A 16469-nucleotide genomic window follows, 5' to 3' on the forward strand; every position below is an offset into this window, starting at 1 on the left:
GAGAAGAGTCGGAATGTTGAGAAAAGAGTCGGAATGTTGAGAAAAGAGTCGGAATGTTGAGAAAAGAGTCGGAATGTTGAGAAAAGAGTCGGAATGTTGAGAAAAGAGTCGACATTTTGAGAAGAGTCGACATTTTGAGAAGAGTTGACATTTTGAGAAAAGAGTTGACATTTTGAGAAAAGAGTTGACATTTTGAGAAAAGAGTTGACATTTTGAGAAAAGAGTTGGAATTTTGAGAAAAGAGTTGGAATTTTGAGAAAAGAGTTGGAATTTTGAGAAAAGAGTTGGAATTTTGAGAAAAGAGTTGGAATTTTGAGAAAAGAGTTGGAATTTTGAGAAAAGAGTTGGAATTTTGAGAAAAGAGTTGACATTTTGAGAAGAGTTGACATTTTGAGAAGAGTTGACATTTTGAGAAAAGAGTCGGAATGTTGAGAAAAGAGTTGACATTTTGAGAAAAGAGTTGACATTTTGAGAAAAGAGTTGACATTTTGAGAAGAGTTGACATTTTGAGAAGAGTTGACATTTTGAGAAAAGAGTCGGAATGTTGAGAAAAGAGTTGACATTTTGAGAAAAGAGTTGACATTTTGAGAAAAGAGTCTGAATTTTGAGAAAAGAGTCGGAATTTTGCGAAAGAAAGTCGAAATGTTGAGAAATTTGAGAAAAGAGTTGGAATTTTGAGAAAAGAGTCGAAATTTTTTAGAGAAGAGTTGAAATTTTGAGAAAAGAGTTGGAATTTTGAGAAAAGAGTTGGAATTTTGAGAAAAGAGTTGGAATTTTGAGAAAAGAGTTGGAATTTTGAGAAAAGAGTCGGAATTTTGAGAAAAGAGTCGGAATTTTGAGAAAAGAGTCGGAATTTTGAGAAAAGAGTTGGAATTTTGAGAAAAGAGTTGGAATTTTGAGAAGAGTTGACATTTTGAGAAAAGAGTCGGAATGTTGAGAAAAGAGTTGACATTTTGAGAAAAGAGTTGACATTTTGAGAAAAGAGTTGACATTTTGAGAAGAGTTGACATTTTGAGAAGAGTTGACATTTTGAGAAAAGAGTCGGAATGTTGAGAAAAGAGTTGACATTTTGAGAAAAGAGTTGACATTTTGAGAAAAGAGTCTGAATTTTGAGAAAAGAGTCGGAATTTTGCGAAAGAAAGTCGAAATGTTGAGAATTTTGAGAAAAGAGTTGGAATTTTGAGAAAAGAGTTGGAATTTTGAGAAAAGAGTTGGAATTTTGAGAAAAGAGTTGGAATTTTGAGAAAAGAGTTGGAATGTTGAGAAAAGAGTTGACATTTTGAGAAAAGAGTTGACATTTTGAGAAAAGAGTCTGAATTTTGAGAAAAGAGTTGACATTGAAATGTTGAGAAAAAAGTCGAAATGTTAAAAGTAACTCCACTTCTCTGTCACTCCAAACCAAAGACTCTGGTTCATCTTGGAAGTAACTGGAAGTTACTCGTGTCATTTGTTGATGTTTTTTCCAGGATTCTGATTGGCTAGCATGACTTTATCTTCTCGTTACACTGCCCCCTGTAGGTTTGGCTGCTCATAGCACCTTAACAGATATTTATGCAGGTTCCTGGAAATGATGGTATTTTTATAAACGGAGAGGGGGAAATATCTGTTTCTGTAAATACCCGGCTACGTGGAAACGTGGCCTAAATCTGGTCCAGACCAGGACCAGTACCAGGTCCAGGTCCAGGTCTAACTCCAACCCTCTGTTCCAGACTCTGTCCTCCATCAGGGACTGCTTTGTGACGGGGAAGTGGGAGGAAGATCGAGACGCCGCTACGCTGCTGCAGGAGGACGGTGAGGACTGGACCGTCTGAGGGGTCTGGGGGGGGTTGGATCACCACGGTAACGGTCGTTGGTCACCACGGTAACGATTCTCCTCCTGCTCCGACAGACGAGATGTTCGGGGACTTTGAAGACCTGGAGACTGGAGAAGTTCACAAAAACAAGAACCAGGGGGGGCCGAAGGACCGGGAGGTAGGAACTCTGGTGGAGGAGAATATCTACCGACCGACCGACTGACCTACCCACTCAAATATTCTCTCTCTGAGCAGCAGGGCGGTGAGGATGATGAGGAGGAGGAGGAGGATGATGATGATGAAGATGAGGAGTCCCCCCCGGTGAGGCTGGACGACGACGAGCTCCTGAAGAACAAGCGTCTGGAGAAGAAGCGGCGGCTGAAGCAGCGCTTCGACTCCGAGTACGACGACGACGACAAGGACGCCACGTACTTTGATGACCTGAAGGAGGAGCTGCAGAAGCAGGCCCAGGTGAGGGGGCGGGGCTTAGACAGTGGGCGGGGCCTGAAGGAGGAGCTGCAGAAGCAGGCCCAGGTGAGGGGGCGGGGCTTAGGGAGGAGGGGGCGGGGCCTGAAGGAGGAGCTGCAGAAGCAGGCCCAGGTGAGGGGGCGGGGCTTAGGGAGGGGGCGGGGCCTGAAGGAGGAGCTGCAGAAGCAGGCCCAGGTGAGGGGGCGGGGCTTAGACAGGGGGCGGGGCCTGAAGGAGGAGCTGCAGAAGCAGGCCCAGGTGAGGGGGCGGGGCTTAGGGAGGAGGGGGCGGGGCCTGAAGGAGGAGCTGCAGAAGCAGGCCCAGGTGAGGGGGCGGGGCTTAGGGAGGAGGGGGCGGGGCCTGAAGGAGGAGCTGCAGAAGCAGGCCCAGGTGAGGGGGCGGGGCTTAGGGAGGCAGTAGGGCTGCACGATTAATCGTTAAAAAATCGCGATCTCGATTCATGCTTGAACGCGATCTCATTTCCAAATGACGACGATTTAATTTTTTTTTTTTTTTTTTTTTTTTTTTTTTTTAAAGATGGCTGCATAAAAAAGGACTAGGCCTATGTTCTAGGTTGTTGTAGTCCTGTCATGCTCAACTATCATGTTGTCATGTTTGTTATATTTTGTTAATGATTGTGGATTACATTTGGAGAAACATCTACCTTTCTCATCACCTGACACATATTGCACATAAATATTGTTAAAATTGTTATTGTTAAAATTATTTAAAGACAAGAGAGATGTTTATTGTTTTTATGTTCAATGTCAGCTGTTACAGCAAAAAGCAGCCAGAGGAATAATTTGTTGCCTCAGAACTACAGGATCTGTTACAAGTCCCCTTTCTGAAAGGGTGTTCAACTCAGGGAGGAACAAATATTGTTCAAAATTGTTATTATTGTTTAAATTATTCAAAGGTTTGTGTAAAGAAGACAAGAGATGTTTATTTTTATTATATTTTTGTTCAGCTGTTGCAAAGTTAAAGTAATAAGTGCAATATATTTTATATTGGAAAAAAATCGTGAGAGAATCGTGATCTCAATTCTAAGCAAAAAAATCGTGATTCTCATTTTGTCCAGAATCGTGCAGCCCTAGGAGGCAGGGCTTAGGGAGGGGGCGGGGCCTGGGGAGAGGCTTGGGGAGGGGGCGGGGCCCAGGTGTGTGTGTGTCGGCTAGTGGGAGCAGAGCGTCTTGTTTTTATTCCTCCAGGGAGGATGACAGTGACTGTGTTTCCAGCATCAATAACCTTTTAAAACCTGAATATGATCAATAACCCGGTTCCACGGCCATGTAAACACCAATAACCTGAATATGATCAATAACCCGGTTCCACGGCCATGTAAACACCAATAACCCCTTTGAATAACCAGAATTTGCTCATATTCAGGTTTTTAAAACCCCAGTATGAGCCCTGGGTTACTGCTTTAAACCTGAATATTGGGTCATGTAAACGTAACGGAATATCCCCATCAAACGGATGTTTTCTGCACACGCCGATCCACAAATGCACACACCGATCCACAAATGCACACACCGATCCACAAATGCACACGCCGATCCACAAATGCACACGCCGATCCACAAATGCACACGCCGATCCACAAATGCACACGCCGATCCACAAATGCACACGCCGATCCGCAAATGCACACGCCGATCCGCAAATGCACAGAACAAGATCCACGAATGCACACGCCGATCCACGAATGCACGGGACGAAATGATCCACAAATGCGTGGGACAATTCTCCGATTGCGCTGTTTTCTTTACCGATCTCCTCTCCTCCCGTGTATCTTGTCCTACACACGTGAGAATCGTTCTGTGGATTTGTGACTTGTGAGACTGTTCTAGCTCCATACTGATCCCTTCAGCCACGTCAGAGTTTAGAAGTGCACACATGTAAAAACTGTGTAAAAAATAAAATAAGAAACAGGAAATATAAATATACACTATGAGTGAATGAGAGAATAATAATTCATATGATTGAGTGAAAGAATATTGCCCAGTACGAGGAGCTTATTGGTTGAGAAAGTTCCCAGCTTTGGGAAAGAAGCCGTCCCTGAGTGTCTATGTGAGTGTTGACCGTTGACCCCTGACCTCTGACCCCTCTCCCCCTGCCCCCCCCCCCCCCCCTCCTCCCCCAGATCAACCGGGTGGAGTTCCAGGGCCTGGACGACGAGATCCGGGTCCAGTACGAGGGTTTCAGAGCCGGCATGTACGTCCGGGTGGAGATTCCCGCGCTGCCCTGCGAGTTCGTCAGCCGCTTCGACCCGCGCTATCCCATAATCCTCGGGGGCCTGGGCTGCAGCGAGGGCAACGTGGGCTACCTGCAGGTGAGGGGGCTACCTGGGCTACCTGGGGGTGAGGGGGCTACCTGGGGGGGAGGGGCGTAGCCACGGTAACCAGAGAATGAGTTTACATGGGAAGTTTAATTCCTCTTTAATTCAGAATTAAAATTAAATCCGATTTAAATTAAGTAAAAATTACCATGTAAACACCTAATTCTGAATTTAACTTAATTCCCAAGTAAGTGGCTGGTTTATTCCGATTTTAAATCCGAATAGAATAAATCCGCCATCATGTACCCACTCATTCAGACATAAAAAAAAAATAAAAGTAATACAATAAAATAATAATAAAATAAAATTGAAAAGATAAAATAAATAATTAATTAAAAACAATTTAAAAATAAATGAAATAAAACCAAATAAAATAAGACAATAAATACAATTTAAAAAAATATTAAAAGAAAAATAAATTGAAAAAATAAAAATTAATACAAATAATAATAAAAAAAGGAAAACAAATGTACACACAGCCGCGGTAACCTGCTGCTGTGGCCCCTGGTACCCCTGGTTCTTCGTGTCGTCACCGACTCCAACCAAACCTCCGACCGTTGCAGTTGCGTCTGAAGAAGCACCGCTGGTACCGTGGTAACTGTGGTAACCGTGGTAACCGTTCTGTTCCAGATGCGTCTGAAGAAGCACCGCTGGTACCCGCGGACCCTGAAGACCCGGGACCCCCTGATTCTGTCTCTGGGCTGGAGACGGTTCCAGACGGTCCCGCTGTTCCACATCCAGGACCACAACGGCCGGAACCGGCTGCTCAAGTACTCGCCCCTGCACATGCACTGTGGGGCCTCCATCTGGGGTAAGAACTGTTCCTGGGGGGGCCGGGGGGCCAGGGGGCCTCCATCTGGGGTAAGAACCGGTCCTGGGGGGGCCGGGGGGCCCTGGGGGCCCAGGGGGGGCCAGGGGGCCTCCATCTGGGGTAAGAGGGGGCCCGGGGGGCCGGGGCCCTTGATGTTATCAGACGGCTCGGTCAGTTCTGAAACAGGTCCACAGATGTTCCTGAGAGGGGAGGGTTAGTGGGGGCAGAGTCACCTTGTTTACATTCCACCAGGGAGATTGTGACTTTACATTCCACCAGGGAGATTGTGACTTTACATTCCACCAGGGAGATTGTGACCAGAGCGATCGGCCAAACCGCCCTGTCAAGGTCAGATTATAGAATCAATATGTGTATTGAAAAGAAAACAGGCAGACTCCAGTAATTTTCCGTCTGCCTTCAGTCTCTGGTTCATCAATGTCGACGACTTACGCGTTTGTCGGTACACCAGGAATCCCCTCCTCCGATTAGGAGAAATCCCGCTATCATAAATCCAATTATGAAGCATCTTCAACGTCCTCGACAGACAGAATCACCAATCACCAACCTTACCCCCTGACTTCTCGTCGCAAAAATTTGGTCAATTGTGCTGAGAGACCAGTTAATCAATTCCATGATTGTAGAATTTGGGAGGAGTGAAAAGAAGAGACTCTGAAGACGAGACAGGACAAAAGCAGCAGCAGGGAAGATAGAGAAGGGAGAGGAGCAGAAAAGCCTCCGCCTTCACCGAGAGCCGGAAGAAGAACCAGACGTTTATCTTGTTCCTGGTGGTTCCTCGGGGACCTGGTTGACATGATGACATGAGGAAAAAAAGTGGAAATTTTGAGAAAAAAGTGGAAATGTCGAAAACGCACGAAAGAATGAACGCACGCAGAACGCACGCAAAACGCACGCCCGCCCGCATGCAAAACGCACGCACGCACGCAGAACGCACGCAAAACGCATGCAAAAACGAACGCACGCAAAACGCATGCAAAAACGAACGCACGCAAAACGCACGCAAAAACGCACGAAAAACGCACGAAAAACGCACGCACGCAAAAACGCACGCATGCAAAAACGCACGGAAAACGCACGCAAAAACGCACGAACAAACGCAAAATGCACGCAAAAACGAACGCACGCACGCAAAACGAACGCACGCACGCACGCAAAAACGCCCAAAAAAACGCACGCAAAACGCGTGCAAAAAATGCTCGGAAAAACGCACGAACGCACGCAAAACGCACGCCCGCCCGCATGCAAAACGCACGCACGCACGCAGAACGCACGCAAAACGCATGCAAAAACGAACGCACGCAAAACGCACGGAAAACGCACGCATGCAAAAACGCACGGAAAACGCACGCAAAAACGCACAAACAAACGCAAAATGCACGCAAAAACGAACGCACGCACGCAAAAACGCCCAAAAAAACGCACGCAAAACGCGTGCAAAAAATGCTCGAAAAAACGCACGAACGCACGCAAAACGCACGCACGCAAAAACGCACGGAAAACGCACGAACGCACGAACAAACGCAAAATGCACGCAAAACGCACGCAAAACGCATGCACGCACGAAAAAACGCACGCAGAGAGGCGGAAGAAGAACCAGACGTTTATCTGGTGTCCTGGTGGTTCCTGGTGGTTCCTGGTGGTTCCTGGTGGTTCCTGGTGGTTCGCCGGTCCCTCTACAGTGATCTGTCCTGTCTCTGCAGGTCCCATCACCCCCCAGGGAACCGGGTTCCTGGCTCTGCAGACCGTCCACGGAGTCAAGGTGAGTCCCCAGGGCCGGCGGTTGCTGGACCCCCTTCTGGACCTGCAGGTCTACCTGCAGACCCTGTTCTAGACCAGCACACCTGCAGGTCTAGAACAGGGTCTGCAGGGGTTCCAGGGTCCCTGTAACAGGTCTTCCTCTGTCCCCCCAGTCCAACTTCCGGATCGCGGCCACCGGCGTGGTCCTGGACCTGGACAAGTCCGTCACCATCGTGAAGAAGCTGAAGCTGGTCGGGTATCCGGACAAGATCTTCAAGAACACCTGCTTTGTTAAGGTAGGAACTGGTCTGAACTGGATCTTGCTGGTCCTCCTAGACCCCCTAGACCTCCCAGACCCCCCTGGTCCAGGTCCAGGTCCAGGTCTAACCCCCAGGTCCAGGTCCAGGTCTAACCCCCAGGTCCAGACCAGGTCCAGGTCCAGGTCTAACCCCCAGGTCCAGACCAGGTCCAGGTCCAGGTCTAACCCTAACCCCCCTCTCTCTCTCCAGGGAATGTTCCACTCTGAGCTGGAAGTAGCTAAGTTTGAAGGAGCGTCGGTGAGGACGGTGTCGGGGGTCAGAGGTCAGATCAAGAAGGCCCTCCGGACCCCCCCGGGGTCGTACCGGGCCACGTTTGAGGACCGGCTGCTGATGAGCGGTGAGTACCCAGAATCCCCTCTGATTATTACCCACAATCCTCTCTGATTAGTACCCACAATCCTCTCTGATTAGTACCCAGAATCCTCTCTGATTATTACCCACAATCCCCTCTGATTACCCACAATCCCCTCTGATTATTACCCACAATCCCCTCTGATTATTACCCACAATCCTCTCTGATTACCCACAATCCTCTCTGATTATTACCCACAATCCTCTCTGATTATTACCCACAATCCCCTCTGATTATTACCCACAATCCCCTCTGATTATTACCCACAATCCTCTCTGATTATTACCCACAATCCTCTCTGATTATTACCCACAATCCTCTCTGATTATTACCCACAATCGTCTCTGATTATTACCCACAATCGTCTCTGATTATTACCCACAATCCTCTCTGATTATTACCCACAGTCCCCTCTGATTATTACCCACAATCCCCTCTGATTATTACCCACAATCCCCTCTGATTATTACCCACAATCCCCTAGTGTGCTGGCGAGAATCTGAACAGATTTGGAATATTGATGAATGTTGACGAAAAGGGCTCGTCACCAAGGTGCATTCTGGGACGCGGCGGCCATGTTGGCAGCCTCGTGACTGTAAACAAACAGCAGTGTGGTAGCAGCAAGCTAACAGACGGAACGTTAAAAAAAAAATGTTAAAATGCCGGAAAGGAACTGGAATTTACCGGGAACCTTAAACAAGGAAGCCAGGGAGCGGAATATGGAGAAAATAATGATTATTAACGGTTTGGATCCGAATGAAATCCCTGCTAAAGAGTGGAGCTCCGATGAGGACTAACTGCTGCAGTTCTGCACAACCCACGTCTTAGGCTAGCTCGTTAGCGGTGTGAGCGCTACACTTGGGAGCAGTTCCGTAGTTATTAGTCGTTAGAGTCTCATTCATCCATTCACAAATGTTTGGCTGCAGGAGTTTCAGATCATAAAGCTGTAAAACGGCGGGAACACGGTTATCTGGTCAAAGCTAAGCTGCGCTCCGTTCTAGCAACTGTTAGCACTTTGTTTGTAGCAGCATGCTACACGTGTGCTTTTAACTAGAAAAATAATAACGGAGAGTAACTATTAGAAGTCAGACACAACGAAGAGGGAGCTCGTCTGTTACAGCGGTCCGAGGAGCAGCTAAGCTAGCTAATGTAGCTAATGTAGCTTCCAACATGGCGGCTCCGCCAAGTGATGACGTCAAGACGACCAAGCCCTGTATTGATGGATATTGGTGAATATTGATGCATCTTGGTGAATATTGATGAATCTTGGTGAATATTGATGAATATTGATGAATCTTGGTGAATCTTGGTGAATCTTGGTGAATATTGATGAATCTTGGTGAATATTGATGAATCTTGGTGAATATTGGTGAATATTGGTGAATATTGGTGAATATTGATACATATTGGTGAATATTGATACATATTGGTGAATATTGATACATATTGGTGAATATTGGTGAATATTGATGAATATTGATACATATTGGTGAATATTGGTGAATATTGGTGAATATTGATACATATTGGTGAATATTGGTGAATCTTGATGAATATTGGTGAATATTGATGAATATTGGTGAATATTGGTGAATATTGATACATATTGGTGAATATTGGTGAATATTGGTGAATATTGATACATATTGGTGAATATTGGTGAATATTGATACATATTGGTGAATATTGATGAATATTGGTGAATATTGGTGAATATTGATGAATATTGATACATATTGGTGAATATTGGTGAATATTGATACATATTGGTGAATATTGATGAATATTGGTGAATATTGATGAATATTGGTGAATATTGTTGAATATTGGTGAATATTGATACATATTGGTGAATATTGGTGAATATTGATACATATTGGTGAATATTGGTGAATCTTGATGAATATTGATACATATTGGTGAATATTGGTGAATCTTGATGAATATTGGTGAATATTGGTGAATATTGATACATATTGGTGAATATTGGTGAATATTGATACATATTGGTGAATATTGGTGAATCTTGATGAATATTGATACATATTGGTGAATATTGGTGAATCTTGATGAATATTGGTGAATATTGGTGAATATTGATACATATTGGTGAATATTGGTGAATATTGATACATATTGGTGAATATTGGTGAATATTGGTGAATATTGATGCATCTTGGTGAATATTGGTGAATATTGGTGAATATTGGTGAATCTTGGTGAATATTGATGAATCTTGGTGAATATTGGTGAATATTGGTGAATATTGGTGAATATTGATACATATTGGTGAATATTGATACATATTGGTGAATATTGATACATATTGGTGAATATTGGTGAATATTGGTGAATATTGATACATATTGGTGAATATTGGTGAATCTTGATGAATATTGGTGAATATTGATGAATATTGGTGAATATTGGTGAATATTGATACATATTGGTGAATATTGGTGAATATTGGTGAATATTGATACATATTGGTGAATATTGGTGAATATTGATACATATTGGTGAATCTTGGTGAATATTGATGAATATTGGTGAATATTGGTGAATATTGATGAATATTGATACATATTGGTGAATATTGGTGAATATTGATACATATTGGTGAATATTGATGAATATTGGTGAATATTGATGAATATTGGTGAATATTGGTGAATATTGGTGAATATTGATACATATTGGTGAATATTGGTGAATATTGGTGAATATTGATACATATTGGTGAATATTGATACATATTGGTGAATATTGGTGAATATTGATACATATTGGTGAATATTGGTGAATATTGATGAATATTGATACATATTGGTGAATATTGGTGAATATTGGTGAATATTGATACATATTGGTGAATCTTGATGAATATTGATACATATTGGTGAATATTGGTGAATCTTGATGAATATTGATACATATTGGTGAATATTGGTGAATATTGGTGAATCTTGATGAATATTGATGAATATTGGTGAATATTGGTGAATATTGATACATATTGGTGAATATTGGTGAATATTGGTGAATATTGATACATATTGGTGAATATTGGTGAATATTGGTGAATATTGATGCATCTTGGTGAATATTGGTGAATATTGGTGAATATTGGTGAATCTTGGTGAATATTGATGAATCTTGGTGAATATTGGTGAATATTGATGAATCTTGGTGAATATTGATACATATTGGTGAATATTGGTGAATATTGGTGAATATTGATGAATATTGATGAATATTGGTGAATATTGATACATATTGGTGAATATTGATGAATATTGATGAATATTGGTGAATATTGATACATATTGGTGAATATTGATGAATATTGGTAAATATTGATACATATTGGTGAATATTGATACATATTGGTAAATATTGGTGAATATTGGTGAATATTGGTGAATATTGATGCATCTTGGTGAATATTGGTGAATATTGGTGAATATTGGTGAATATTGGTGAATATTGATGAATCTTGGTGAATATTGGTGAATCTTGGTGAATATTGATGAATCTTGGTGAATATTGATGAATCTTGGTGAATATTGGTGAATATTGGTGAATATTGATGAATCTTGGTGAATCTTGGTGAATATTGGTGAATATTGGTGAATATTGATGAATCTTGGTGAATATTGGTGAATATTGGTGAATATTGGTGAATATTGATACATATTGGTGAATATTGATACATATTGGTGAATATTGATACATATTGGTGAATATTGGTGAATATTGATACATATTGGTGAATATTGGTGAATCTTGATGAATATTGGTGAATATTGATGAATATTGATGAATATTGGTGAATATTGATACATATTGGTGAATATTGGTGAATATTGATACATATTGGTGAATATTGGTGAATATTGATACATATTGGTGAATATTGGTGAATATTGGTGAATATTGGTGAATATTGGTGAATATTGGTGAATATTGATGAATCTTGGTGAATATTGGTGAATATTGGTGAATCTTGGTGAATATTGGTGAATATTGGTGAATATTGGTGAATATTGGTGAATATTGATACATATTGGTGAATATTGATACATATTGGTGAATATTGATACATATTGGTGAATATTGGTGAATATTGATACATATTGGTGAATATTGGTGAATATTGATACATATTGGTGAATATTGGTGAATCTTGATGAATATTGGTGAATATTGATGAATATTGATGAATATTGGTGAATATTGGTGAATATTGATGAATATTGGTGAATATTGGTGAATATTGGTGAATATTGATACATATTGGTGAATATTGGTGAATATTGATGAATATTGGTGAATATTGGTGAATATTGGTGAATATTGGTGAATATTGATGAATATTGATACATATTGGTGAATATTGGTGAATATTGGTGAATATTGATACATATTGGTGAATATTGGTGAATATTGATGAATATTGGTGAATATTGGTGAATATTGGTGAATATTGATGAATATTGGTGAATATTGTTGAATATTGACGAATATTGACGAATATTGGTAAATATTGGTAAATATTGATGAATATTGTTGAATATTGATGAATATTGTTGAATATTGATGAATCTTGGTGAATATTGATACATATTGGTGAATATTGATACATATTGGTGAATATTGGTGAATATTGGTGAATATTGACGAATATTGGTAAATATTGGTGAATATTGATAAATATTGGTGAATATTGGTGAATATTGATACATATTGGTGAATATTGGTAAATATTGGTAAATATTGGTGAATATTGGTGAATATTGGTGAATATTGATTAATCTTGATAAATATTGGTGAATATTGATGAATGTGGGATCAAACGTCCACCAACTCTGATTTTATTGATAAATATCAAAAAGGTTACAGAGGAGCTGAAGATTATTAGGCTTTGGGTTCAGTCGTCTGTCTGGCTGCTTCTCATCTGTGGAACCAATCAGTCAATCAATAATTATTCTACTCAGCGATTAGAAATTAAAGTGTTAAATAATGGGCAACGAAACTTTGCATCACTTAGAGGTTTTTATTATCAATCAGCGTGTTTCATTTATGATTTACATCCAGTAAATATGTTCAGGAAGGTTCCTGGTTCTGGTTCTAACAGTTCTCTGGTTCTGCAGATATTATCTTCCTCCGGTCCTGGTTCCCGGTACTGGTTCTGGTTCTAACAGTTCTTTATTCCCCCAGACATCGTGTTCCTCCGGTCCTGGTTCCCGGTACTGGTTCTGGTTCTAACAGTTCTTTATTCCCCCAGACATCGTGTTCCTCCGGTCCTGGTTCCCGGTTCTGGTTCTGGTTCTAACAGTGTTCTATCTGGTTCTGTAGATATTGTCTTCCTCCGGTCCTGGTTCCCGGTCTCGGTACCGCAGCTCTACAACCCGGTCACGTCTCTGCTGCTGCCGGCGGGTCAGAAGGACGGCTGGTCCGGCATGAGGACTCTGGGCCAGCTGAAGCAGGACCTGGGGGTCCGGAACCGGCCCAACACGGACTCTCTGTACAAGGTGAGTCCTGGTCCCGGTCTGGTTCTGGTCTGGTCCGGTTCTGGTCATTGTTTGGGGTTATTAACCCTCCGGGACAGTTAGAATCATTGTTACACTTTGACCCTTTAGCGCAAAAAATGCGCATTTCATAAAGAAACTATAAAACATATTATACTTTAATATTATTAATTAATAATTATTAATTAATAATATTATTAATATTATATTCTACTTTAATTGAGCTAATTTCTTTCTAGTGAGGGAAATGAATTCAGGTTTTCAGGAGAATCGTTCACTTTGTGAGACAAGCACCAAATTTAGCATGAACATTGCCTAGTAGCTACTTATGCAGAAAAGCCCGTTAGAGCTCTGCCAGGAACATAAGGCTCTATCAGGTCTTGTAAATACTGCGGAGCTGAGCCGTTTTGGGCTTTATACGCAAGTAATAACATTTTTTGAATTTTTTTTGTCTCTGTTCCAGCCGATCGTCCAGATTTAGGCCAGGTTTAGGAAGGATGAAGTTTATATTTTTGTCTCTCTCCCTCCAGCCGATCGCCCGGGCCCCGCGGACCTTCAACCGGCTGGTCCGGGTCGGTCTGGTCCAGACCTGGTCTGGTCTGGAGGGTTGGTTCTGATCATGTTCTTCTCTCTCTCCTCCAGCCGATCGCCCGGGCCCCGCGGACCTTCAACCGGCTCCACATCCCCAACCACCTGCAGAAGGCCCTGCCCTTCAAGAGCAAACCCAAGCAGCAGCAGAAGAAGGAGGGCCCGACCCGGGACCTGCAGAGACCCCGGGTGATCCGGGAACCGCACGAGAGGAAGGTGAGAACCTGGACCTGGACTAGAACCTAGAACCTTCCTGCAGAGACCCCCGGTGATTTTGTGCGTGCGTGCGCACGTGCATTCTTTCGTGCATTTTTTTGTGCGTGCGTTCTTTTGTGCGTGCGTGCGTTCTTTTGTGCGTGCGTGCGTTCTTTTGTGCGTGCGTGCGTTCTTTTGTGCGTGCGTGCGTTCTTTCGCGCATGCGTGCGTGCGTTCTTTTGTGCGTGCGTGCGTTCTTTTGTGCGTGCGTGCGTTCTTTTGTGCGTGCGTGCGTGCGTGCGTTCTTTCGTGCGTGTTTTCGTGCGTGCGTTCTTTCTTTCGTGCGTGCGTTCTTTCGTGCGTGCGTTCTTTCGTGCGTGCGTTCTTTTTGCGCGTGCGTTCTTTCGTGCGTGCGTTCTTTCTTTCGTGCGTGCGTTCTTTCTTTCGTGCGTGCGTTCTTTCGTGCGTGCGTTCTTTCGTGCGTGCGTTCTTTCGTGCGTGCGTTCTTTCGTGCGTGCGTTCTTTCGTGCGTGCGTTCTTTCGTGCGTGTGTTCTTTCATGCGTGGGTGTGTTCTTTCATGCGTGTTTTCGTGCGTGCGTGAAACCTAGACCTGGACTAGAACCTAGACCTAGACTAGAACCTAGACCTAGAACTAGACCCGGGACCTGCAGAGACCCCCGGTGATCCGGGAACCGCACGAGAGGAAGGTGAGAACCTGGACCTGGACTAGAACCTAGAACCTTCCTGCAGAGACCCCCGGTGATTTTGTGTGTGCGTGCGTGCGTGCGTGCGTGCGTGCGTGCGTGCGTGCGTTCTTTCGTGCGTTCGTGCGTGCGTGCGTTCTTTTGTGCGTGCGTTCTTTTGTGCGTGCGTGCGTTCTTTTGTGCGTGCGTTCTTTTGTGCGTGCGTTCTTTTGTGCGTGCGTGCGGTATTTCGTGCGTGCGTTCGTGCGTGGGTGTGTTCTTTCGTGCGTGTTTTTCGTGCGTGCGTTCTTTTGCGCGTGCGTGCGTTCTTTCGTGCGTGCGTTCTTTTGCGCGTGCGTTCTTTTGCGCGTGCGTTCTTTCGTGCATGCGTTCTTTCGTGCGTGCGTTCTTTTTGCGCGTGCGTTCTTTCGTGCGTGGGTGTGTTCTTTCGTGCGTGTTTTCGTGCGTGCGTTCTTTTGTGCGTGTTTTCGTGCGTGCGTGGGTGCGTTCTTTCGTGCGTGTTTTCGTCCGTGCATTCTTTCGTTCGTGCGTGCGTGCGTGCGTGCGTTCTTTCGTGCGTGTTTTCGTGCGTGCGTGGGTGCGTTCTTTCGTGCTTGTTTTCGTGCGTGCGTTCTTTCGTGCGTGCGTTCTTTTGCGCGTGCGTGCGTTCTTTCGTGGTGCGCGCGTTCTTGCGTGCGTGCGTTTTTCCGTGCGTGCGTGCGTTTTTCCGTGCTTTCGTTCGTTTTTTCACGCCTGCGTTTTTTCGTGCGTGCGTTAGTTTTTTCGTGCATGGGTGCGCCAACCAGCGTGTTAACCGTGTGGTTCCCCTCCCGTCCACCAGGTGGCGGCGCTGCTGCAGGCTCTCAGCACCGTCCACAACCAGCGGAAGAAGAAGCTGCAGGCGCAGCATCGGTCGCAGCACAAGCTGTTCCTGCAGCAGAAGCAGCAGCAGGCGGAGGAGCGGATGAGGAGGGAGAAGGAGATCCGGAAGAAGCTGTTCCGGGTCAAAGGGCAGGCGGAGCAGAGGAAGCAGAGGTCCAGCCTGAAGGGGGGGCAGGACGATTAGGGGCCCCCAGTGGGGGGGCCGGAGGACTAGGACCCGGGACCGGGAACCAACCCCACCACCGGGACTCCCCACCGGGAACCTGGACCGGGAACCAACCCCACCAGGGGGAACTGGACTGTACGAGTGTTTTTATTGTTTTTCTACCTGGAAATGGTGATGTTTGGAACTAATGTTAATAAAAGTCTGACTTCTAAAGTTGTCTGGTTGTTGTGGAGCTCTGTGGAGGCCGCTGTTGCTCGGTTACCCCCTCACAAGATACAACAGTAGTACAGCAATATAACAGGAAACACTTCCATCCTTCCATTTTTCCCATCTTTTTTCTCAACATTTCGACTTTTTTCTCGACATTTCGACTTTTTTCTCGACATTTCGACTTTTTTCTCTAAATTGTACTTCAACATTAATCTCAACATTTCGCCTTTCGCCATTTGTCTTCATTCTAATTCTGATACAAGACTTTTCATTTTTTGCGGCTCCAACATATTTGTTTTGTTTTTGGTCCAATATGGATCTAAAACATTTTGGCTTGCCGACCGCTGAGTTAAGACATATTAATAAAGGGATGACA

At 43.9% G+C, this 16469-nt stretch overlaps 1 protein-coding gene across 1 annotated transcript in view; it reads left to right on the forward strand.

Annotated features, from left to right (window-relative positions):
- LOC133419852 (ribosome biogenesis protein BMS1 homolog) overlaps positions 1–15959 on the forward strand; it is a 49223-nt gene extending 33264 nt beyond the window's left edge. The window contains exons 11-21 of the mRNA XM_061709314.1: positions 1710–1791; positions 1889–1971; positions 2076–2264; positions 4405–4593; positions 5230–5410; positions 7129–7187; positions 7339–7461; positions 7675–7822; positions 13196–13371; positions 14011–14172; positions 15677–15959. Coding sequence (XP_061565298.1) covers positions 1710–1791; positions 1889–1971; positions 2076–2264; positions 4405–4593; positions 5230–5410; positions 7129–7187; positions 7339–7461; positions 7675–7822; positions 13196–13371; positions 14011–14172; positions 15677–15901 — 1617 coding nt within the window. The 3' untranslated portion in view covers positions 15902–15959. The remainder of the gene's footprint in view (positions 1–1709; positions 1792–1888; positions 1972–2075; positions 2265–4404; positions 4594–5229; positions 5411–7128; positions 7188–7338; positions 7462–7674; positions 7823–13195; positions 13372–14010; positions 14173–15676) is intronic.
- The last annotated feature ends 510 nt before the right edge of the window (positions 15960–16469 follow it).

Source organism: Cololabis saira, chromosome 19, assembly GCF_033807715.1.
Source record: "Cololabis saira isolate AMF1-May2022 chromosome 19, fColSai1.1, whole genome shotgun sequence".
Classification (NCBI taxonomy): domain Eukaryota; kingdom Metazoa; phylum Chordata; class Actinopteri; order Beloniformes; family Belonidae; genus Cololabis; species Cololabis saira.